This window comes from Phodopus roborovskii, unplaced genomic scaffold (genome assembly GCF_943737965.1).
Source record: "Phodopus roborovskii unplaced genomic scaffold, PHOROB, whole genome shotgun sequence".
NCBI lineage: Eukaryota > Metazoa > Chordata > Mammalia > Rodentia > Cricetidae > Phodopus > Phodopus roborovskii.
In genome coordinates this window covers 9,016,158-9,039,787 of record NW_026126599.1, presented here as the reverse complement: position 1 = coordinate 9,039,787, position 23,630 = coordinate 9,016,158, and the positions used below count along the sequence as shown (strand labels likewise).

At 43.3% G+C, this 23,630-nt stretch overlaps 1 protein-coding gene and 1 pseudogene across 1 annotated transcript in view; one reads left to right on the top strand and one right to left on the bottom strand.

Moving 5' to 3' along the window:
- Positions 1 to 1,113: 1,113 nt before the first annotated feature.
- On the bottom strand, positions 1,114 to 1,886 carry LOC127237352 (60S ribosomal protein L8-like; annotated as a pseudogene).
- B3glct (beta 3-glucosyltransferase) overlaps positions 1,885 to 23,630 on the top strand; it is a 57,333-nt gene continuing 35,587 nt past the window's right edge. The window contains exons 1-3 of the mRNA XM_051205583.1: positions 1,885 to 1,906; positions 7,628 to 7,737; positions 23,241 to 23,317. Coding sequence (XP_051061540.1) covers positions 1,885 to 1,906; positions 7,628 to 7,737; positions 23,241 to 23,317 — 209 coding nt within the window. The remainder of the gene's footprint in view (positions 1,907 to 7,627; positions 7,738 to 23,240; positions 23,318 to 23,630) is intronic.

Below are 23,630 nucleotides of genomic sequence, written 5' to 3'. Positions count from 1 at the left end.
ACCCAGCTTCAAATATATGAGCCTATGGGGGCCATTCTCATGCAACACCATACAGCATGTCTGAGCTCAACAGATTAAGACACTAGCAGGGAGACCTTTTCATCCTGAGGTGGGCCCTGCCAGCATTCAGACTATGTCTGGCATTCTTATCGTTTCTTAGAGTTGACAAGGCCTTTAGAATTAACGTTACCTGAAACGTAATTTTATACAGGAGGAATAGCTTTTAACCCAAATAAATGACTTGCCTAAGATCACATACAAAGGACACAGCCCAAGATGGAGGATGGCTCAGAGGTTAAGAGCATTATCTGCTTTTGCAGAGGACCTGGTTTTGATTCCCAGCAACTGCATGGTAGCTCACAAACATCTGTAACTCCAGTTCTAGGGGATCTCACTCCCCCTTCTGGTCCCATCAAGTACTGCACACGTATGATGCACATACATACATGCAAGCAAACATTCACACACTTCAAATAAAAATAAAGAGATTTTAAAGGCACAACCTTATTGTAGAACTTCTGGAGCAAGGCAGATAGACGCTCATGTTTCCTGCTTTGCCCTTTACTGTTCTAGCCTCCTTAGTTTAGGGAAGCATTTTAGTTTCAATCTCAAGTCCTGGTTACCACGTGTTAACCCAGATTATTCATCATTATTATTCACCGTGTTACTAGTTCAGTTATATGATGGAGTTCATCTATGTCTCTTTCATTTTAAATACAGGATTTGGAGCAGAGTCGTCAATCAAGGAAACATGACATAGGTAAGTAATGAACTTTTATTATCCTTACACATATGTGATATGGTGAGTGTGCACATGTCCATTTGCATGTGTATGGGTGCACATGTGTGCAGGTGTGTGTGTGTGTGTGTGTGTGTGTGTGATATCGTGTCTTCCTCATTTGCTCTCCATTTTATGCACTGAAGCAGGGTCTCTCCCTGAACTGCTAGCTCACCAATTTGGTAAGCCTAGTTGGCCATCTTTCCCTAGGCTTTTCTGTCTCTGCCTAATGAGTCTGGTCTTCATGTAGGTTCTGAGGAGCCAAACTCAAGTCCCTGTGCTTGTGTGGCTGGCTCTTAATCCCCTGAATCATCCCCAGAAAGATTTTTTACTTATTAGCCCAAAAGACATACTTTATTAGCTCCCAGGTTCCAGTTCTCCTTCTCTCGCACAGTTTTGGTTCCATGGAGTCATGCAGTCTGGCGGACAGCCATGAGCCCCACTGTGCACATACTGGGGCATCTCTTCCGACAGGAGGGTTTGCCAGTGTGCTGGTGGCTCCCACCTCCCCAGGGTTCATGGCCACATCCCGTACACATAGCCAGCACTTCCCCTTAGCTTTGTACTTGTGATACCCATGGGCAGTGTGTGCGCTAGGTTTGTCAGTTGTGTTCCCACTGACCACCACACCAAGGACAGCTCTATTGGCTGAGACAATGACCTTGGACCCTGAAGGTAGCTTCACTTGGGTCTTCTTAGTCTCCGGGCTGTGGGAGATGACTAGCATAGTTCCTGGAGACTGGTGCCACCTTGCTCCTGTCCCCAGACTTCTCCTCCCAACAGCACACAAAACATGGCCGATATTCAGCTGGGCCTTCTTGCTGCAGTGCACAACCTGTCCAACGTGGATTCCCTCTGCAACAGTGAACAGCCCCATCTGCTTCTTAAATCGGTAGGGATCACAAAAGACTGTTTTCACAAGGGGGACACTTCGACAATCAGGATCATGAACGATATCCTTTATAATGCCCTTAATATAGCCATGCCACTCAGCAAAGTCCACAGTATGCAGGTGCACCTTATGTTTTTTTTGTGTGTATGTATGTGTGGGGGAACACGGAAGTGCTGTCTTTCCTCTGTCCTTGGATCCTTGGATCACATGGCCCATGGCAGTGATGGCCCATGGAGGTGAGTCTGTCAGCAAGCATGGCTGAAAAGAGGGATATTTTTTTTTTTTTTAAAGATAGGGGCTCACTATATATTTCTGGCTGGCCTTGAACTCACAAAGACCCAACTGTTTCTGCTTTTTGAATACCAGGATTAAAAATGTGCACCACCATACCCATCCCCAGCAAGGAATGTTTAAAAGGTTTACTTATGTGAATTTGTTGTAAATTATAGACTAGCAAAGTGAATTTTCCTTTTTTGATTATATTTATGAGGTATACTTTGTTGTTTGTGGCGAGCCCAAAGCTTGTTATCATGAAGACCTCAGGAGAACATTTTCAGAGCAGTGTATGGCTTCTGATATGTGTGTACTTCCCGTGCCATCCATTTATTGGCACAGGAGAAATCCTGTCGATCACTGCAAGCCATGGCCATGTTTGCTGAAGGCAAACTAGTGAGTTTAGAAAAATAACAGCCAAAGTGCACAGGAAAGAGGGGACAGCTCCCGGGCTTACCCCCGGGCAGCAGAGTCAGGCGGCTGGGTGACATGCCAGAGAAGGCTATGGGGATCAGTTCTGGCTTCAGCCAGAGTGTGGCTCACCTGAGGGAACATTCAGGTCATGTGTAGAAAACATTTCTTATTTCATATGTAAAGAGCGGCAGGAATGTAAGCATGTGCACTCTCTCCAGCAACAAACTAGATTAATCTAGAGCGGGTGGGGCCAAGAAGCATGTCAGTAATGTCTTTCATTATCCAACTCCCTTTCTCTTCAGCCCCACCACCCAGTTCTGGATAACGCTACCAAATGAATCCTGTCCCCAAGACAGTTTCTATAGTCCCATTTTTGGAAAGGCCTTGATGCCTCAGGTTTTACTTGGCTTCTGGTACCATTTCCAGTTGAAGGCAATTAGTCCATAGGCCACACATCTTAGCCTGTGTATAAATCCCTTGTGGTCTGGCTTTGCTGAGCCCCCCTACATTCTAACTCCATCACCTGGGCACCACAAATCTTTTTACAAATGCTTCCAGACTCTTGTGGGCATGGGGATGCTGCAGAGATAGTGCTGGCTGTGGGCTCTATGGTAACCCCAGTTCTTCCTCTGCTACTGTCCTTCATGTACAAGTGTGCAGAAAGCTGCAGCCCTTCCAGACATTCATCAGAACCTCTGTGACCCGCCCTACTGTCTGCCCCGCTTCCACAATACTCCATGATTGACTCTGGCTCTCTACCCAGTTCAGTGTTCCCAGGCCCTGGCTCCTCTGATGCTTCCACAATGCCCTGTGCTTGTGACTCGGAGCAGGGTTACTGGCGGTGATTGCAGACTGAGTGTGTAGTGGGCATGATTGTAGTCTGCAGGAAAGGAAGAGCCAGTATGATCCAGTATGATCTCAGCTACGTGAAAACGCAAAGGACTGATCTCAACTACGTGAAAACGCAAAGGACGAAAGGACTGGCCTGATGAAGATGCTGGAAGGGGAAGAATTTGCTCTTGTTTTTCTCTGATAGTCTTTTCCCTGTGTGGAGGGTCTGTTGTCTTAGTGAGAGGAACAATAGAAGCTTGGCTGCACTGGCAGAGGCAGCAGGTCTTGTTTACTGCAGTGAGCACAGGATTAGCCTTTTGACAGGTGGAGTGCTGTAGTACAGAATTTATTAGGAAATAATTTGGGCTTACAAGCTGCTATGAGGATTAATGCAAAGAATGCCTGTGTATCCACCACTTACGTTAGGAAGCAAAACATTAATGAGAGAACTGATAAGCTTTTAGTCCTTGTCCCCAGTTATGTTTGTCACTCGGAACCTTTGACACTTTTAAGTGACATATACATAGTGTGTATACTGGGTAGTTTTTGTTATAAATTTTATACAAACTAGAGATACCCAGAGAGAGGAAACATCAGTTGAAGAATTGCCTTCACCAGGTTGGCTGATGGGCATATCTATGGGGTGTTTTCTTGACTCCTAACTGATGGAGAAGGGTCTTGCCCTCTGTGGGCGGTACTATGCCTAGGGAGGACCTGGGCTGTTTAAGAAACCAGCCTGAAAAAGCCAGGGAGAGCAAGCCACTAAGCAGCATCTCTCCATGGTTTCTCCATCGGTTCCTGCCTCCAGGTTACAGCCTGGAATTCCTGCCTTGGTTTCCCTGGATGATGAACAAATTAACCCTTTCCTCCACAAGTTGTTTTTAGTCATGGTGTTTATTACCACAACAGAGTAAATTAGAAGAGTATTATATAATTGATGTATATTTCTGTTTATATTTTGTAAATTACTGATTTATATAGATTCGTTTCCTTCTTTCTTTGTATCTTGGCAGTATTACAACTTTCTACCTATGAGGTTTAATCTAGAGTGTCTGGATCTATACATGTTGTTTTAATTAATTAGTAGTGGTTAATTAGTCCATGCTAATCAATTTTTTATGTTGTGTCCATTTTTTCTTTCCACATTCTTTCTCCCAAAACTGCCTCTGTATTGAGCCCATACAGACTTCCTTCCTTCCTTCCTTCCTTCCTTCCTTCCTTCCTTCCTTCCTTCCTTTCTTTCTTTCTTTCTTTCTTTCTTTCTTTCTTTCTTTCTTTCTTTCTTTCTTTGATCCTGTCCTGGAACTAGCTTTGTAGACCAGGCTGACCTTGAACTCACAGAGATCTGCCTGCCTCTGCCTCCCAAGTGCTGGGATTAAAGATGTGCACCATCACCGCCCAGCTCCACATTCTTTCTTAAGGATGACTAAAAGGATGGGATTCTGGGTCACTAAGAAAAATACATCTTCAATTTAGTTAAAAATTGAAAGCATATCCCCTAAGCTTATTCATTTCATTTCCTTCTTTTAGTATTTTAAAATTATGTATTTTCTATGTATAAGTGTGTTACCTGCATATATGTCTGTGCATCATGTGTACTTAGTACCTACAGAAGTCAGAAAAGGGGTCAAATACCTCAAAACTAGAGTTATAGATATTTTTGAGCTGCCATGTGGGTACTGAGAACTGAACCCAGGTCCTCTGCAAGAGCAACAAGTGCTCTTAATCACTGAGCCATCTCTCTAGCCCCTGTGCCATGCTTAATAAGAAGCCATCTTCACAACTCGGCCTTTAATGTGTTAGTTTTATATCAGTGATACCCAACTTGTGGGTTGCAGCCCCCTCTGGGGGCATATGCCCCTCCTAGCAGGTATCATTCATATTAGATATTTACATTATGATTCATAACAGCAAAATTACAGTTATGAAGTAGCAATGTAATAATTTTATGGTTGTGGGTCACCATAGCATGTACTGAAAGGTCTCAGCATTAGGAAGGTGGAGAACCACTGGCTTATATTAATGCTTCAAGTGGAATAGATCAAAGATACTGTTTTACCTGAGACGGAAGACTCCCCTTTAAACCTAACCCCTGTACTCAGTATATGGAGCCAGGAAGCCAGCTTAATATCCATGAAATGTTCCTGTTCATATAGATCAGGACAGGATTTAGGCCATATTCAGTAGGTTGCCCAGAATCTCCTTTTAAAATTTTTATTGAGTTTTATTTAACTAAAGAGCATTTCTGATCATTTTTAGGGCCTGGATGGCTCACTATGAAACCATCAGTTGTGTGAATATTTGAACTAGTGAATAAACAAATGGAATACTGGAACCAAATGGAACGATAAAACATAATAGAATACGATTAAAGTCAAATTAGCATCCCTGAGCTGAAATGTTAAAGATGGGAGCTTGGTGGGAGGAAGTCCTCATATTGATTTGCTATAAACCTGGCTGGAGGCCACAGATGACATCTCACTAGACCCTTGTGCTGTTGTCTTGGAGCTGTTTTTTCATTACAAGTTCAAAAGCTGAGGTGGCCGAATGTGCTTCTCTGACACGTGACTGAGCAGCAGTCACTACTTGGAGGTTTCCTCCTCACTCCCTGCTGTCAAAGGCTGGCTGAGTCCAGTCGGTTCCTGCAGTCAGTGTACCCCGTGACAGTCCTCTGTGTGATGTTTGCCACCAGCCCCTGCTTCTGTGGGATAGTTGAAGCTGGTTTCCTGGAGATAACACTCAGTCCTGGCTACATGCCTTGGGAAGTAGAGCAGGGATTATTGCCTTGCTTATTTGAAAATCCTTGTGACCTCATGGGATATAGACAGCCACTTTTTAAGTATCACCGTAAAAGGCCATCTGGAGCATTCTTGAAGCGTTTTGCATGTTAGTTTGCTATGGCTGCTGTAGTTTAGATATGACACATTCTCTCAAAAGCAATGAATTAAAGGCTTGGTCACCAGCCCCCAGCATCCTCAGGAAGTGGGAGAAACTAGGTGACTGGGGCCGTGTCTTTTAGGGGATATTGGGATCCTGGCTGCTTCCTGTCTTTTCCTAGGCTTCAGTGAGGTGAGTAGGCCCTGGGGTATGTTTGTTACTTTTGTGCCCATGTGACCACAGTTCCTTGCAGAAACCTTCTATAGGAGGGAAGTTTTATCTGGGCTCTTGGTATCAGAGCAGTCAGACAGATGGGAGAGTTCTTAGTGGTGGGACTATGCAAAGCCTCCTCAAAATCACAGCCAGTCAGGAAGCAGAATGCAGGCCAGGAGCCAGGGACCAGGAATAACTGTCGGAGGCCCTCCCTAGTGACCTACTTCTGTAGGCAGGCTCAATATGGTCATAAAGGTCCCTCAGCCTCTCACAGGAGCAGTGGCAGCTGGGACCAAACTTTCGGAAGGAGCCTGTGAAGGACTTTTCAAATTTGAATCATAATGGGGCACCATGTAGTACACATTCCATGACGCACTGTGCTGGGGTCCAAAAAACCACAGGACAAGTGAGCATGTGTGGGGAGCCAAAGGAAACTTTTGCTTCCTCTAAATTGTGTCAGTCTTTTGCCATACAACAAAATGGTTTGTTGTCTTTAGCCTGATGACTCTGGGAGATCCAACTCCAAACAGGATCATGCTCTGAGGGCTAGAACTCAGCATATACCTTTTGGAGGGGGCCCAACCCACCCCGTAGCACAGTGTAGCATTATGTTGGGGCCATTGGAAATTCACTTGGTGGTGTGGCAGGTTTGTTTTGCAGATGCAGGGGCAAAATTATAGTTTATTCCCCAAGGCTTGGTTTAGTGCAGTAAGCTTGTTTGTTACTCCTAGGAAGGAAGTTTTGGATGTTGTCTAAAAGTAGATTTTGGTTCTAGAATTATATAAATAAAAAATTTCTGGGATTGGTGAACTGACTCAGTGGTTAAGAGCACTGGCTGCCCTCTCAGAAGACTTGGGTTCAGTTCCCAGCATCTGCATGATGGTTCACATCTGATGTAATTCCAGTTCCAGGAGATCTGACTTCCCTTTCTGGCCTCTGTGGGCACTGCATGCACATGGTGCACATACACACATGTAGGTAAAACACCCATGCACGTAGAATATTAAAACTACAGAATTTTCCCTTTAAAGCCTATTGCTTGAATGCTTGTCTTAAAATTGTGCTTGTAAGCTGGGTGTTGGTGACACACGCCTTTAATCCCAGTACTTGGGAGGCAGAGGCAGGCAGATCTCTGTGAGTTTGAGGCCAGCTTGGTCTACAGAGTAAGTTTCAGGACAGGTTCCAAAGCAATACAGAGAAATCCTGTCTCAGAAAACCAACCAACCAACCAACCAACCAACCAAAAACAAAAGCAAAAAGACACAAAAAAATTGTGCTCTTATACTTATGTTCAAGTCTATTTTAATTACCATTAAACAACTTGGGAACTTTTTGTTTGTTTGTTTTAGACTTGAAAGAAATTGTGTTTGTCATCCAGAGTCAAAGTAACCCTTTTCATGTCAAGAGAGCAGAGCAGTTGAAAAGGAGCATCTTACAGCAGGCTGCGAATCTGACAAAGGTATGTAGAGAAGGCCTGGTGTATTCAGGGGTCATTATGTATGTATTGAGATATTTATATTTTCCTGAATCTGTAGAAAATCAATTTTATTTAGGTAAGAATAACTCTTTGTATTCTTTGTACTAATTCAATGTTGAATATTGCTGAAAGTGTTCTCTTGTGGTATGAATATATCTAATTACAAGAGTTTTGTAATTTTATGGGACTACCATGGCTTTGTCATATTAGAATAAAGTAGAAGAAAAAACATTTTAGAAGAAATAGAGATAATTAACATGCAAAGTTTTGGTAACAAGTTCTAAGGCAATTTGCATGTTGAAATAACATTTTCATTAATCTTTCTGTAACAGGCTCTCTATGAGTCTCTTCTTGTGCTTTCTTTTAATTGGATGTTATGAATTGAACCTTTGATCTGATTTATAGTGTAATATCCCAGGATTATGAAGAGAAAAATATATACACCCAGCTACAATGATGACATTCGAAAGAGGTGTGAACTGAGTCTCAGGTTGTTCTGAATAATGTAGGTTGTTTGAACAAGCTCTACTTTCTTGTAGGTCATCCCTTTATGTGGTGGGGACATAGTTCAAGCCTCCTATTGGGTATCTAAAGCCACAGACAGACCCAGATTCTATTTGCCATGTTTTCTCCATACACACACACACACACACACACACACACACTTTCTCTCTCTCTCCCCTCTCTCTCTCTCCCCCCCCCACACACATACACCTTCCTAAGATAAAGTTAATTTATAAACTAAGTACAATAAGAGACTGACAGTATCTAAAAGCAGAGTAGTTAGAACAGTATGCTGTAATGGAGTTGTCAGCATGTTACCATGATGCTTTGGATGAGGATCAGGGGATATGTGAATGCAAGTACTGTAGTGTGACAGTAGTCAGCTCTGACCCTGATGTGACTGATAGTTACCAGTACCCACAGCATAATCTGTGAGGATGTGCTGGACACAGGCCTGATGGGTGTCCTGGCAGCATTGAGACAGCACATTTTACCATATATATCAGAATAGCACACAGTTATGCATGGTATTTTCCATCACTGTTGACCTTGTGGGCCCGAGACTGAAGATAAGGAGGTCTGCTGTCTGTAGATGCTTTTTCCTTTTTCCCTCTCTCCTCTTCTTTCCATGCCTCTTTCCCTCCTTCCTCCTCCTCCCCTCCTTCTCCCTCCTCTTCTTCCATCTCCTCTTACTCCTCTTCTTCCTCTTTCTATTTTTCTCTTCCTTTTTCCTTTGAGGCAGAGTCTCTCTGTGTAGCTCTGGCTGGCTTGGAACTTGTTATAAAGATCAGGCTGGCCTTGAACTCACAGAGATCTGCCTGCCCCAGCCTCCTGAGTGCTGGGATTAAAGGTGTGCACCAACATGGCTGGGGACATTTTTTTTTCTTTAAGAAGCCCAGAAACACATGCACACGCACACCCTTCCAAGTCCCCTCTCTCTGCATCAATTGCCTTGGCCGGCAAGACTGCCCATCTGTGCTCTCTCTTGCTTATCTCTGTCTGCTCCACTAGAGGAGCTGATGAGAGGCAGGGTTGGGTGCCACAAAGGAGAAGGGAACACTAGTGGCCTGGACTCAGGCAGCCATGAATCTACTGAACTCCCCCAGTCAGACCTTGTGTCCTTAGTGATGATGTCAGACACCGAGACTGGATCACTTACTCCCGTGGCAACCATGGACACACTTTTCTTTGTGTTCCTGCCCGTGTCTTGCTCCCAGAGGCAATTTTGTGTTTATGTGATCTCTATCTATTTAAATGGCACTATGGTCCTTGTCGATAATGTGGATGACACCCTGTGCCAACCAAGCCTTGGTGATGGAATTCATTCCATTATTTCTCTTCTGCACGTTCACCTCCACCTAATCTGTTCTTTCTCTTCATGTCCTGGTGTGTGTGCATGTGCACGAATGCCTGTGTGAATGTGTGCATCTGGCAGTCTCCCTGGTACTTTGTAGCAGGGCAGTGCTCCTGGGACTTGGCTCACAGTGATGATGAGACCTCTGGGTACCTGTTGATGGGAAGCCATCTTCTGGCCTTGGATGGTAACTGCACTAGTGTGACATAATCCACATAGGTGCACATGTTGATGGTAGAGTGGTGAGTTTTGCTGTCTTCCAAGGCCTGCGTGTTGTCTATTTATCTTTCTTTCCCACAGATTTTGAAAACAGAGAACAGGTTGAATCCCATTAGCTTTTGATTACTCCATACCAAGCTATATTTTTGTGGCTTACCCTGACTCCTCCAAATTCATTTTCTTCTCTGAGTTGCTTTCTTTTCTGTTGTAATAGGTGTTTGCTTTCTTTTAAAACAATTGTAAAAATATTTGTTTTATTTTATGTCTATGAGTGAATGTTTTGTCTGCATGCGTGTCTGTGCACCACACACACGCACACAGTGCAGAGGCCAGTAGAGAGCGTCAGATCCCCTGAAAGTGGAGCTACAGATAGTTGTGAGCCACCTTGTGGGCATTGGGTCCCAAACCCAGGTCTTCTGCAAGAGCAGCCAGTGCATTTAATGGCTGAGCCATCACTCCAGCCCACAAAGTAATATCTCAAGGGCACAGTTTAGTCAGTCAGGTATATTCCTGTTGGCAGTACATCTCCAGAGCCCCCCTATTCCGTAAAACGAATACTGTGAACCTCTGAACAACTCCCTGCTACCCTTTTCCTACATCTCCCAGAAACTACCATTGAACTTCTAGTCTCTGAATATAATTGCTATGGGTATCCTAGATGGGCAAGTCTTGGAGTAATTGTCCCCTGGGAACTGGCTTGTTTCACTTAATCATGCTTTTAAGGTTTCTTTGTTCAAAAAGAATGGCTGGGAGCTGGAGAGATGGCTCAGTGGTTAAGAGCACTGGCTGCTCTTTCAGAGGACCTGGGTTCTATCCCCCCCCACCCCCCATGGAGGCTCAACCATCTGTAACTCTGTTCTTAGGAGATCTGACACCTACTTCTGGCCTCTGTGGGATCTCTATATATGTGATTCATAGATATACAGATAAGAGAAACACACATAGTCATAAAAATAAAATAGCTGTCAATATTTTTTGTGACCCCAGTCCACTGTGATGGAAAATTTCATCTGTAGATGCACTCACTGTTCCTGCTGTTCTGACTGGCATCCTGCCAATGTCTCTTCATGGTACCTCTGTTCTTGGTATCCTGTGTTCAAATATCAGAGCAAGGCAGGACCTTTCCTCCACCCCCCCACCCCCGCCACCCAGCCTAGTACCTATTGGAAAGCCAAATACTATATTAGAGACCATGTTTCCATTGATGTATTGTCTTAACTTTTCAATCTTGGAAGCATCTCCATTTGTTTGAAGCATTTGGCTCTTTTACTCTTTGCTTCTCTTTAGTTTTAAAGTGTATATTTAATTTTTATTGTCTTTCATTTATATACTCAGTGAGTTAGGACACTGATGGCCACTAGGTGGCGATATTGGTTTTACATTTAAAGAGGTGTAGTTAAGTAATGCCATTAAGTAACCTGGCCCCCAGCGTTTAATTTCTGTGATAGTAAATAGATTCTAAAGTGACAAAGAGCCCCCCTCCTTCTAATTATAAGATCAACTGTTACTGTTACCCTGACATCACATCCCCCGGGGGGTGGAGCTCATTTGAGAGGCTAGAGAGGACAGCTCTGTAGGGCACTGACTTGATTTGCTGAGGAGTGCGCTGTATGCCTTAGGCAGGTTCAAATGTGGATTAACAAGGCTTTCATCAGCCAAAAGATTGCAGAATTTGCAGCTATGCTTAGTCCTGGATCCCTTTCTCTTCATGTAGCTTTTTTATCTCTGAGATGGGATTAAAACTTTGGTTTAATCCTGTGAATGGCACTTAGGAGATTTAAAAATACCCAGCAGCTAGTACTGGGTCTGTAGACAGTTCTCAAGGTTGGGACAGTGATGAGACACTTAGCCTTGGGACTCCATGAGCACTTGAGAAAGGTTATTTTCTGAGACTTGATTGTTGAGTTGTACCAACCAAGCAAGGGACTTTGCCTTATATAGCAGGAACGCTCCCTAGTTGAAATCAAACTGGAAACTGTCGCAAGGAATTGACATACTTTTGGGAAAGTGTTGACAGCTCAGCTTGCCTCAGAGCTGTGATAGGGGAAGAGTAGGAAAGCTGTCAGTATCTCTGGGATGGTGGTGGAGCATGCAAGGGCCACAGATGGGGGGTGGGTGGGTCAGTGTGGCGGTATGTGCAGGACTGTGATGGATGGTTGGGGGTACCCTCCCAGGACCCTGAACATGAAGCCTTTAACTTATAGTATTAGTCCCTCAGAATGCCGTTGAGATCATTCCTAAAAGGTGCCCCGTGAGGGGCAATCAGCAGTTAGCTTTTGTCATTTGAATATTTATCTGATAGCTCAGAATATCTGTGCCTCCCTCAGTAGCAGATTCCCAGAACTGCTGTTTATTTATTCATTACTCCTGTCAGGTTGCGTGCTGCTCTGAAGCCTGCCAAAAACATCAAGGCACAAAAATGGAATCGGCTCTGGGATTACATGTTTCCTTCTAAGCTGCTCTCTATGCAGTGGGGCTGGTATCGGGGCCTGCTTTGCCCCAAGGTGCTGAAACGTGGTTGTATTAAACCCACAAACATTTCACATTATTACAGTGTGAATAAGAAATAGGTGCTTTCACCCACTCTATGTGAAATTTACTAGTGTGTTGCTAGTGGCTGCTAGAATATTCTCGTTTGAAGCATGACAGGCAGGTTATAGTCACTTTGATGTTTCTATTTTTTGGGGTTTTGGTTTTTGAGACAGGGTTTCTCTGTGTAGCCCTGGCTGTCCTGGAACTTGATCTGTAGACCAGGCTGGCCTCAAACTCACAGATATCTGCCTGCCTCTGCCTCCTGAATGCTGGGATTAAAAGTGTGTGTCATCATTACTCAGCTGAAGTTTCTAATATTACCATTCGCTTTTAATCAGTAAATTACCATGTTTTACCCAGTGCTGACTGCAGCTGTAGGTTGCTCTGGTGTGAAGAATGCCAGAGAAACCGTAGAGCAGGGATAGTCTAATTCTCTGACTTACTTTGAAGGCAAGTGGTAACTTTTATACTGTGCATAATGTCATTGGGTAGAGGTTGGGCATACAGAGCAAACATGTTACTGTACCTATGCAGCAGGCATCTGTAACTTTATGAACATGTTTGTCTCTATGAAAAGGAGGCTTGCGACAACCCATAGGCTTGTGAAAACTGATGTCCATGCAACACTGTTTAAGGAGCAGGGCCCAATGGAGGGAGTAGATTGGTTCATACCAGTTTTGTGGTAGAGGCAGGTGCAAATGATGGAGGAGTGAGACTTATGTGAAATTAGGTAACAAAGAAAGGGAGAATCAGCCAAAGGAAGTGGATTTAGATCGTAGTTCTGGGAGGCAACAATGTGAATTTTCAGAACTACGTACTCTGGGATGCCTAGCAGGGTCTGGAGTCCATTCAGTCATCCTTGTTGGATAGAGCAAGCATGTGCTGGGGACAACGTAGGATCCTTTCAGGTTAGACTGGAGGGAGAAGAATGTTGGGGCAATGGTTGATGAAATATGAGGTTCCCAAATATGAGGGAGACAGAATGCAGATTTTGAAGGAATGCCATTTCCCCAAAGATTTCTTCCTTTCTGCCTTCCCTGCTCTACAGATGGAGAAGTGATGTGAAAGGATAAGATTGAGTCTAGAGAGGCACACAGGCAAAGAGCTAAGTGAAGGAAGGCCCTGAGAAGCGCTTGTGGGCGCTTTCCCAATAAACCAGGCACCAGAGTTGATTTCTGTGGAAATACCTGTTAGTCCGCAGCATCTGGCATCAATTATGATTTGACTTTGGGTTTTTTGAATCCAGCACGATTCCTTCTCAAAGGAATTGGTTGTGTGAAGATCATTTTCTTGTTTGTTACAGCTGTGTTGTGACACAGAGAAGGGCTGGCATCTGAGTATTTTTTTTTTTTAACTTTCCAGAATGTGGCATCTAGTTACCAAGTGTACCTGCCTCAAATGGTGGGAACTGAACGTGTTTCAATGTAAGATGAAGTGGAAAGAACACAGGAAAGGAGACATTAAGCTTAATGATATCATGTGTAGTCAATGGCATCATATAGTTAGTTAATGACATCATGTGTAGTCAATGACATCATGTGTGGGTTAGTTCATGGCATCATATTTAGTTAATGACATCATGTGTAGTTAGTTAATGACATCATATGTAGTACTTTCTCATCAAACAAGGAGCCAGGCACCTCTGAAGGCGCTGTGATGAGAATGATCATTACACTTAGCTCAATGAAAGGCTAGGTGGGGGAGGCTTCTCAATAGTAGAGAGAAGCTTAGTATAATGCTGCAGACTGAAAAATGGGCTGAACTGTGGACAAACGAGACTTCATTTCTCCAGGCAATCAATCAGTAGAGAAAACACCACAAGCAAGAGGTGCTTGACCTGGGTCTGGGCAGACCATTCTGCTTTTGATCACAGTGGGGCTGTGCCAGCTCCCTTACTCCGCTCCTACCCATGTAGCCTCTGATTTCACTGCTTTCTATTGTGGGGAGACTCTAAGCTTTATTTAAAGCGTGGCAGAACCCCAGTCTCGCCAATAAATTATTCCTTGTGCTTGTTCACGGAAAGTTGTGGAAATTGCCATTTTCTGGAGCTGAGTTAGTCAGGCCTTGGCTCATTAGATTAAAACAACCCCAGCTCCATAAAGCAAGCTGGGTATGCTGACAGAGTCTGGCTCGAAGAGCCTGGAGAAGGATGGCCTCACACTTCGTAATTTTAGAAATTTATTTTATTGGCAGGGAGATAGTGTGAAGTACTTCATTAGAAGTTTAGTGTTGCGATTTTATTGCCTTAGCTTTTCCCTTTTCTGTCTTTTTTTCACTATGTAGTCTTGGCTGGCTTGAAACGCACTGTGAGACAAGGCTGACTTTGAACTCATACAGATCCACACGCCTTTGCCTCCTAGTGCTGGGATTAAAGGTGTGTGCCACCATGCCTGACTTCCCACAGTTTTTTGATGTTATCACTATACGTTCATTTTGAGATGAAAACAAATGGGTGCTTATTCACTCAAAACCCTTTCTTTTGGTAGAGATTGGTAGATGTTAATTTGTCATAAAAGGTCTTTTTTATTATAGTGGAGACTTTATTACACTGCTGTTGAATAAGAAATTATCCATTCACTTACTGAATATCTATTATTATTTTTACTGGATATATATTATGTTATTGTGTAAAATAAATACAAAAATATATAATAGTAAAACATATAATAATAAGTACTATTATTAATAAGTATTTCTTGAAGGTATCTAGGCAAACTATCCCAGGAGAAAATAGGATTTTTTCTTAAAAGATAAATTCTTTCACAAAAACAATGGTTTCTTTTTAACTCACAACTAAAATTCTTAGAAACATCTTTTATTTATTTTAATGCTTTAAAATGTCACTATGTATTTATTTGCTTCCTGTTTGTATCTTGTGACGCATTCCTGTTGTGCTGTGGACTCAGAGGGCAACTTGTTGGAGTCAGTTGTCTCCTTCCATAATGGGTATCTCAGGGAGTGAGCTCGGGTCATCAGGCATGGTGCCCAAGTACCTTTACCTACTCAGTCATCACCAGCTCAGAAACATCTTACATACACATGACTTTACTTAGTGTATTCCTTGCAGCACAGGAAATAGGACATTGTGACTCAAGGTGGGGGTCGCCCAGCAATGATGAAATCTTCAGATGGTTCAGAAGCCGTCTCCTTAATATTTGTTGTCTGCTTTTGGCTGGCCAGCACCTGAAGTATTTGCTGTCCTAGGTACCTGCCCTGCATGAGACTGGAAAAACCTGGGGTTTGGTTATTGTTCTCATTTGCTTTCTATTGCTGTGATTAAATACTGTGGCTGAAAACAACTTGGGAGAAGACAGGGTTTCTTTGACTTATGCCTCACCGTCTATCACTGAGGGAAGTCAAGGTGGGAAATGAGCAGGAATTTGAAGGAGCACTCAGGAGGAGCATTGCTTGCTGGCTCCCTTTCTGGCTCATGCTCAGCCTGTTTCCTTATGCAGCCAGGGTCCACCTGCCTAGGTTTGGTGCCACCCACAGAGGACTGGGCCGTCCCACATCAATCATCAATTAGCCAAGACAGTCCCTTACAGACATGACTGTAGGACAGTCTGACCTGGGCAATCCCTCAGAGGACTCTAGGCTATGTCAAAGTGGCAGCTGAAGCTAATGAGAAATGTCATGAAGGAAGCAGGTGACAGATGCTCCAGTGATCCAACATGGTCAGTGGGATGTTGTCAAGTAGGGTTTGGAGCCCAGGACCTGAAAAAGCAGATTGCTTTAGGACTCTGTCCTCTAGAGGTGACATTAGTGTCAGCATCAATGGTAACAGGAGGACCAAGTTAAGAGTCAGTATGTGCAGGTGTGCACATGGGGTTAGTGCCTCATGCAGATGGTGAGGCGATGCTGGCAGGGGCAGCCTCTCTGGGTTGCATGTCACTGAGTATGGTCCCCTGCTCGGTGTCAGGGGGGCCTGTTGTACTGAGGGGATCACGTGCTTCCAGCTGGGTGAATTGCTCCATGGCTCTATACAAACATAACAGTGTAAGAACAGGCAGGGACACATCTAACCACACTGGGAAAGACATGCCAAAGTCACAGTGTTCGAAGCAAGCCTTGAGATTGTAAGTTTGCTGGGCTCTTGCGGAGGGAAGCCCGCGATGAGGTTTGACTGGATGTATGAGTACATGAAGGAAAGAAAGATATGCTGAGCTAAGAGGCTGAGCTTGTGTTTGGGAAGGTGGCATATAAGGGACATCTAGTGCGTAGGACCAGGCTTGGAGTGGAGAGTATCGGGAACTCGGTAGGAGTCATAACTGACTTTTGTTGAATGCATATCACCGTCATTCTTATTCCAGGGCCTTGTTGTGCGTTATGTTCTGCTGTTTGCAGACAGGAGCGCATACATTTCACTCCCAGTCAACATTTTGCAGAAAGGAACCTGCTTAGAGAGGTGGGTAATGTGCCATCTCTAGTGGAACCAGGCCAGAAGCACCACCAGCAGGTCTGCATGATAGGCATTCTGTGCTCATTGGTGAAGAATGGCCTCTTAGGCCAGCCTTTTGCATCGGCACTGTGCCTAGCACAGGTCCTTGCGATTCTCCTGTTGATTTGTTTCTGAGTGGTCTGACCCTTACTGAAATGTGAGACCCGAGAGGACAGGAACTCTGTTGCCTTTTCCAGCTCTAGACTGCATTCCTATAGTCATGCCAGGTGCATTAGTTACCTGTCTGGGCTGTGATAAAACACCATGACCAAAGCAATTTATGAAGGAAAGGATTGTGTGGGAGCGTGATTCTGGAAGGTTTGAGTCTGATGGTGAGGATAATGTGGCAGCAGGTGGCAGGCAGCAGGCATGGTGACTGGAGCAGCAAGCTGAGAGCTCATGTTCTGAAATACAAGTACAAAAAAGAAGAGAGGCAGACAGACAGACAGACCACTGGGAATGGTACAGAGATTTTGAAACCTCAAATCTGGCCTGCAGTGACGTACTTCCTCCTTCATGGCCACACCTCCTAGACCTCCCCAAACAGTGTTACCAACAACTATGGGGACAGAGTGTTCAGACGCATGAGCTTATAGGGACATTGTCATCTCATTCAAGCCATCATACCTGGTACATAGTAGGTGCTCAAAACATCCTGTAAAACAACAACACTATTAATAGTTATTAAGTGCTTGGTGGGTAATATCTCACTTATTCCCTGTTTATTGTGTTAGCTCATTACAGGGAATAGCAGGCCCAAAGCCAGTTCAGAGAACTTACTGAAGATCACATGGCTCAGAGGGGAAAAAAAAAAAAAAAAGCTAAGATTCAGATGGGAATACTTCACTTCCAAAAAATCAGGTCTTTAAACACCAAGGTTTACTGCTTTTATGAGGAAATGATTAGTTAAATATATATGTGCTATAAAAATATATTTAGTAGTTCAGTTCAAAGTACATAGCCTATAAATAAAATTTATAATGCTGTAATACGTTTTCTTTCTGGAAAAATCAGTTAATGATTAAGACAGGTATATGGAAAAGATATATATGTACACACAAATACACATACTTGGGTTCTTGGACAGAATATCAGTATACTGTCACTCATAATATTCTAACCTATAAATGAACACTATATTTTAAAGGTTATAAATATGTCTCATATATGTTCCAAGACGCATATAGTACAGCCCTATTATGACAATAAGTATATATCTCTCACAGAAGTAGTTATAATAACAAGCAGATGTGGAACTTTATTATAGTTTACTTGTTGGTCTAACAGCTCAGTTCAGTGTCCAGGGCTACACAAGATTGGGTTAGATTTTAGGATCTTAGCATCTTCAATAGTACCTGCAAACGTCTTGGCTTGCTGTCTGATCTAGCACTCAGGTCTGCAAAGCGGGGTGGGGAGTCCATAAAGCCTTGTACTTCAAAGTGTAGGCCAGTGCATGAAGGTAAGGACAAACATAATGGCTGAGAAATGTCTGTGGACAAAGAGAGACCAGGGCTGGAGAGCTGGATCAGCATTTAAAAGCACTGGCTGCTTTGCAGAGGACCTGGATTCTATTCCCAGCACCCACATGGTGGCTCACAACCATCTGGAACTCCAGTTCCTGGGAGTGCGATGCCCCCTTCTAGCCTATGAAAGCTCCTGCATGCATGTAGTACGCATACGCACATGCAGCCTCACACATACTCATATAAAATAAATTTTTGAAAGAAGAGATGAGCAGTTGAGTTAAATCATTGAACTTGTTCTTCCAGACAGAGGCAGAAAGATGGAAGCGGTACAAAACTAAATCTTTGGAATGATTAAAATTATCGACAACACTTTAAATATTCATTTGCTTTGATGTATTTTCATATGTCAGCCTCTTCATTTGTCCCATTGATTTCTCTAGACATCAGATCTTCAGGGTTCCCTCTGTGTTAAGATTAGTGGTCTTGGACTATAGGTGTAGTTCAGTGGTAGGTACTCAGCCTGTGCAGAGTCTCAGGTCCAATCCCCAGTGCCACAACACAAAACCAATGAGATGAATAAGTCCTTTCTCAGCTGTGACACTGGCATCAAGGCCCCTTTCCAAATGAAGATGAGTATGTATATGTCCTGGGACCCACCAATGAATTAGACTGCTGGCTTTACATTTGTTAACTTTCAGCACTCATTACCTGCTTTAAATGTGAGTATGTGCCTTGCAACAAATGAGTTCAAGGGAAATGCTGAGGCATCATCTATGGGGCTGTCTTCAAAGAGACAATGATACTCCGGAGGTGAAGGACAGGCAGAAGTGGGCTTTGGTTCAAACACAGGGGTCCTATTGACAGACTGAAAGTCCCGTGGTTCCCCTACCCTTGCATTTACCCACATTCCATCAGCTGCATTTCTTATTCCTTTAAGCTTCGTCTGTTCCAGTATCCTCTCCCTATCTGCGCACCTTTGCATAGCATTTTAGACTTGAAATAGTGGCCTGGCTGGGGGCCAGGCAGCATTAGACTGTGGGAGCACCTCCACTGACCTCACAATAACCATACACAGCATTTTCTTTTTCTTCTTGAGTTTTTCTTTGGAAACTGTCTTCTGTCTCCCCCCCCCCTTCCCCTCGTCTCCCTCTTCATTTTCCCCCTCCTCCTTATGTTCTCACAGGCTTGGTACTCACTGTGTAACGCAGGCTGGGCTGGAGTTGGCAGTGATCCCCCTGCCTCAGCTTCTTATGAACTAGGATTGTAGGCACGAGCCACCAGTGGCTGTCAACAATGTATTCTCTCTCTCTCTCTCTGTATATATGTGTGCATCTGCATGTGTGTGGGTTTGTGTGGGTAGATGTATACATACGCGAGTGTCTGTGTGTGTGTGTTTATGGGTACACACAGCTGTGTAAGCCAGAGGAGGCTGTGAGGTACCCCGTCTGCCCCCTCACTCTCTTTACTCCTCTGGGGCAGGGTCTCTCACTGAACCTGGAGCTCACTGCTGTCCCTCCTGCTGGGCTGTCTAGGCAGCAGACCCCAGCAGTCCTCCTGTCACTGCTCAACACAGTGTCGGGGTCACAGCCATGCACAGCCATGCTTGGCTCTTGTATGTTGGGGAATCCAGTCTCAGGCTCTCATGCTTCCTCGGTGAACTTTCTTACCTGCTAGACCATCTCCCCAGCACCTCTTTTTAATCTTTTTCTTTCTTTTTCTAAATTTGCTTTTCAGTAGGCAAGCCCCCTGGGCTACATCTCCGACTCCAAAAAAAGTGCTCTCTTCCCAATGGCTTACTAAAAACATTTGTCTTGTGTCTGAAGGCGCCATAGAGCTGCTGACTATATCCTGTAGTGATGGATGAAACATGAATTAAATCATTCGATAGAAAAATCTTACTGTGGCCTTTAAAAGCACTTTGTTTTATATATTACAATTGTGCCTGCATCATTTGTGTGGGAGCATCACACATGCTAGGATGTGTGTGCGGAGGTCAGAGGACAACTTTGTGGACTCAGGTCTCTCCTTCTACCTTTACTTGGGTTCTTGGGACTGAATTCAGGTTGTCAGGGTTTGAGCAGCAAACACTTCACACGCTGAGCACCCTCACCAGCCCCTGATGTGACTTTTGGTTATTGAGAAGTGGTATGCATCTGAGTATGGGACAAAAACGAAAGCTCGTGGGCTTTTTGGCTGGAGTAGACTAAGCTTTCCTTGTAATTAAGATGAGTTTGGCTTGCTCTCACATCAGTTAAGCCTAGGTTTGTGAATGGAACAGCTAGAGCCTGCTCGTCACCCGTGAGCACACTCAGGAATTGTAATCTACAAGACACATGCTTATTAAATACTTCTTAGGCACAAAATGAAGACAGAAACCTCTGGCCTTTCTTGTAGTCACAAATAGAGGAGATAGGAGACTTGTCTAACAATTTAGTCAGTTAAAACTAATGAAGTCAGGAGTAGATTTAGTCCACTGCTAATCCATAGAATCAATTTCAGAAGAGGATTTGACTCCTATTTTGTGCTGACTAAACTCTTGCTGAATTTGTATTGTGGTAGAAGTCATTCATAAGCTAGCATCTAACCTCTGCCAGCAAAGTGTTATTGCTGTTGGCGAGGAAGCCCGGGACTACCTGTTAATACCATACCTGTCTCACAACTGGGATGTGGAATACATATTTGCAAGTAAAAATTTGAGGCATGTTCCATTCTTCTTGTGAGAATGGCCCCCATAGGCTCATAGATTTGAATACTTGGTCCCCAGTTGATAGAACTGTTTGGGAAGGATTATAAGTGTGGCCTTGTTGGAGGAGGTGTGTCATTGAGGGTTGCTTTGAGATTTCAACAGCCCATTCCATTCCCTGTTAGTTTTTTTTCTGCCTCGTGATTTTGTCTTAAAATGTCTCAACTACTGCCCAACTTCCTGCCTCCTCCCATGCTCCCAGCCATGATTGTTATGGACTCTAACCCTTTGAAATTTGTAAGTCCCAAATAATTACTCTCTTCTGTAAGTTGCCTTGGTCATGGTGTCTTACCATAGCAATAGAAAAGCAATGAAGACAGAAGTTGGTACCAGGAGTGGGGCTTGAATCCACACAGACATATACACTGCATACCGAAGACCCAAATGAAGCCTTTTCTTTTATATGTTGCTTTGTTCGTGGTCGTATTACAGCAATAGGAAAGTAAGACACCCCTCACTTTACAAAGAAGAAATAACCATATGGTAACTTTACTGAAGGCTTTTGGAAACATGTAGTTCACCATGAACATGTAGTTCATGTCTTACAAAACAGACATTGTCACTTCCTGGTTCCTTCAGTTCTTGCTCACATAGAAAGTTGCTTTCTTATAGGAATCATACTGGTTTGTCTATTTGACATAGAGATGTTTCTGTCAGTATAAGACTTTTATCATAATTTTGTTTTGCTTTGTTTTTCAAGACAGAGTTTTTCTGTGTAACCTTCACTGTCCTGGAACCCACTCTGTAGACCAGGCTGGCCTTGAACTCAGAAATCTACCTGCCTCTGCCTCCTGAGTGCAGGGATTAAATGTGTGCATAACCATTGCTCAGGTAACTTTTATCATAATTTTAATGGCACTTTGTGACTCGTTAGCACTTACTTTTCATCTCAAGATTTTAGCAGTATTTGCTGTACTTGTTAACTAGTTCACATTAATACTCACATGTAATTACTTCAGTGCCATGTGAATATTAATATCATTAGTTTATACATGAGTTTTGCTCTTATATAATCCTGCATGAATATATATGCCATATGTGCATACATTATACATTTTAAAAGGTGGTGAAAATTTGTGCATAATTCAGAAGCAAGAGCAGAGGGGCCCTGAATTGATTTTATTCTATCTTGGATAACTGTTAATTCAGCCTTTAGGCTGCTTTTTTTCCGAGCATGTCATATTGTTTGTCTGATCTGACTTTTGATTGTGTTTTTCGAATTTGTACATGAAAATGGGAACAAGCACTACACAGAAGAAGGAAAGAGATGAATTTAATATCCAGTGGCTGCAATTTATATTAAAAGCCACCTCTTCTTAATAATAAATTTGTATGTACTGGAAATGGTGAGGAATCAAAATCATTTTGATAGCCTGTATCTCACGTGTGGTGTGTGTGGATGGTGTAGTGGTAAGTGTGGCTGCCCATATAGCACATCAGATGTTTAGGAATTCATTCTTCTTTGTTGGGAGTCACCATGAATTTATTTTACAACTAATACACAATTGGAGACACAGTAACACATGTTGGAGGAAAAGGTTCAAGCATAAGAGATAAGGAATCGTGACTGTTAGCTTTCCTAACAACTTGAAATACAGCAAATAGCAGTGAAATTTCAAGCTAATATGCACAGCCTTGGGGGTCATTACGCTTTGTTTGAATCCATGTGTATTTATGTAGCAGTGGTGCATTAATTTTGGCTCTTTTGGTTCCTCCCGTGTTTATCAATTTGTAGGTCCTTCAGCAAGCCATTCCTAATACCTGAGTAATTAAGGTTGATATTTCTAGTATTTAGACTTAGAGTGGTGTTCCTATGGTGCAAAACATATTTAGAGGTATTTTGGGGTACTTTAAGCAAAAAGTTGGTATATGAGATAGATGGGATACTGCATCCTCTTGTTCAGATAGAGGGCCTCACAGAGCATGCTTTGCTTCCATGTGTATAAAGCTTTAATTTTTGTGCCCCTGAGTTATCTCTGACAAACAACCCTGGGGGCTTCTCTCTATGATTACCTAATCTCCAATTACCCCTTGAGCACTCTTGGGGTCTGAGTGGGGAAGTTGGTTGATTTCCTGTGAGACATTTCACTGCGGCAATAGCCCCTGAAGCAAAGTGGGAAACAGTGATATTAAGGGAAGCATGTCAACTCTGGGGACAACAGAGCTGTGTTGCATTGTTTTGAGGGTTATTATATTCTTACCTTTCCTCTTTGATTGTTGTGTTTTCAGGATCTCCCTAGAGTCCTCTTTCTCCATCAGTTGTCGAAGCAGGAAGGTGCATGGACCATCCTTCCCTTGTTACCGAAGTAGGTACCTTTCACTAAAACAGTGTCAGCCATTGGCATTTGGGCCTCCACACTCTCGTACTCCTTAGGAAGCCTTTTCAAATTAAGAGGTTGTATGTTTCCTGAGATGCTCAGTGGAGTGAATTTGAATTTTATATTTTGTGATTACTGTATTAAGTATTTTTTTCATGATTTGCTCTTAATTATAATTAGATTTTTTGTTTTGTTTTTGCTTAGTTTCTTTTAAAAATGATTTAGTTTTTATGTTTTGAGTATTTGCCTGCTTGTAAGTAGGTGCACTACTTGCATGCAGTACCCACAGAGGCCGGAAGAG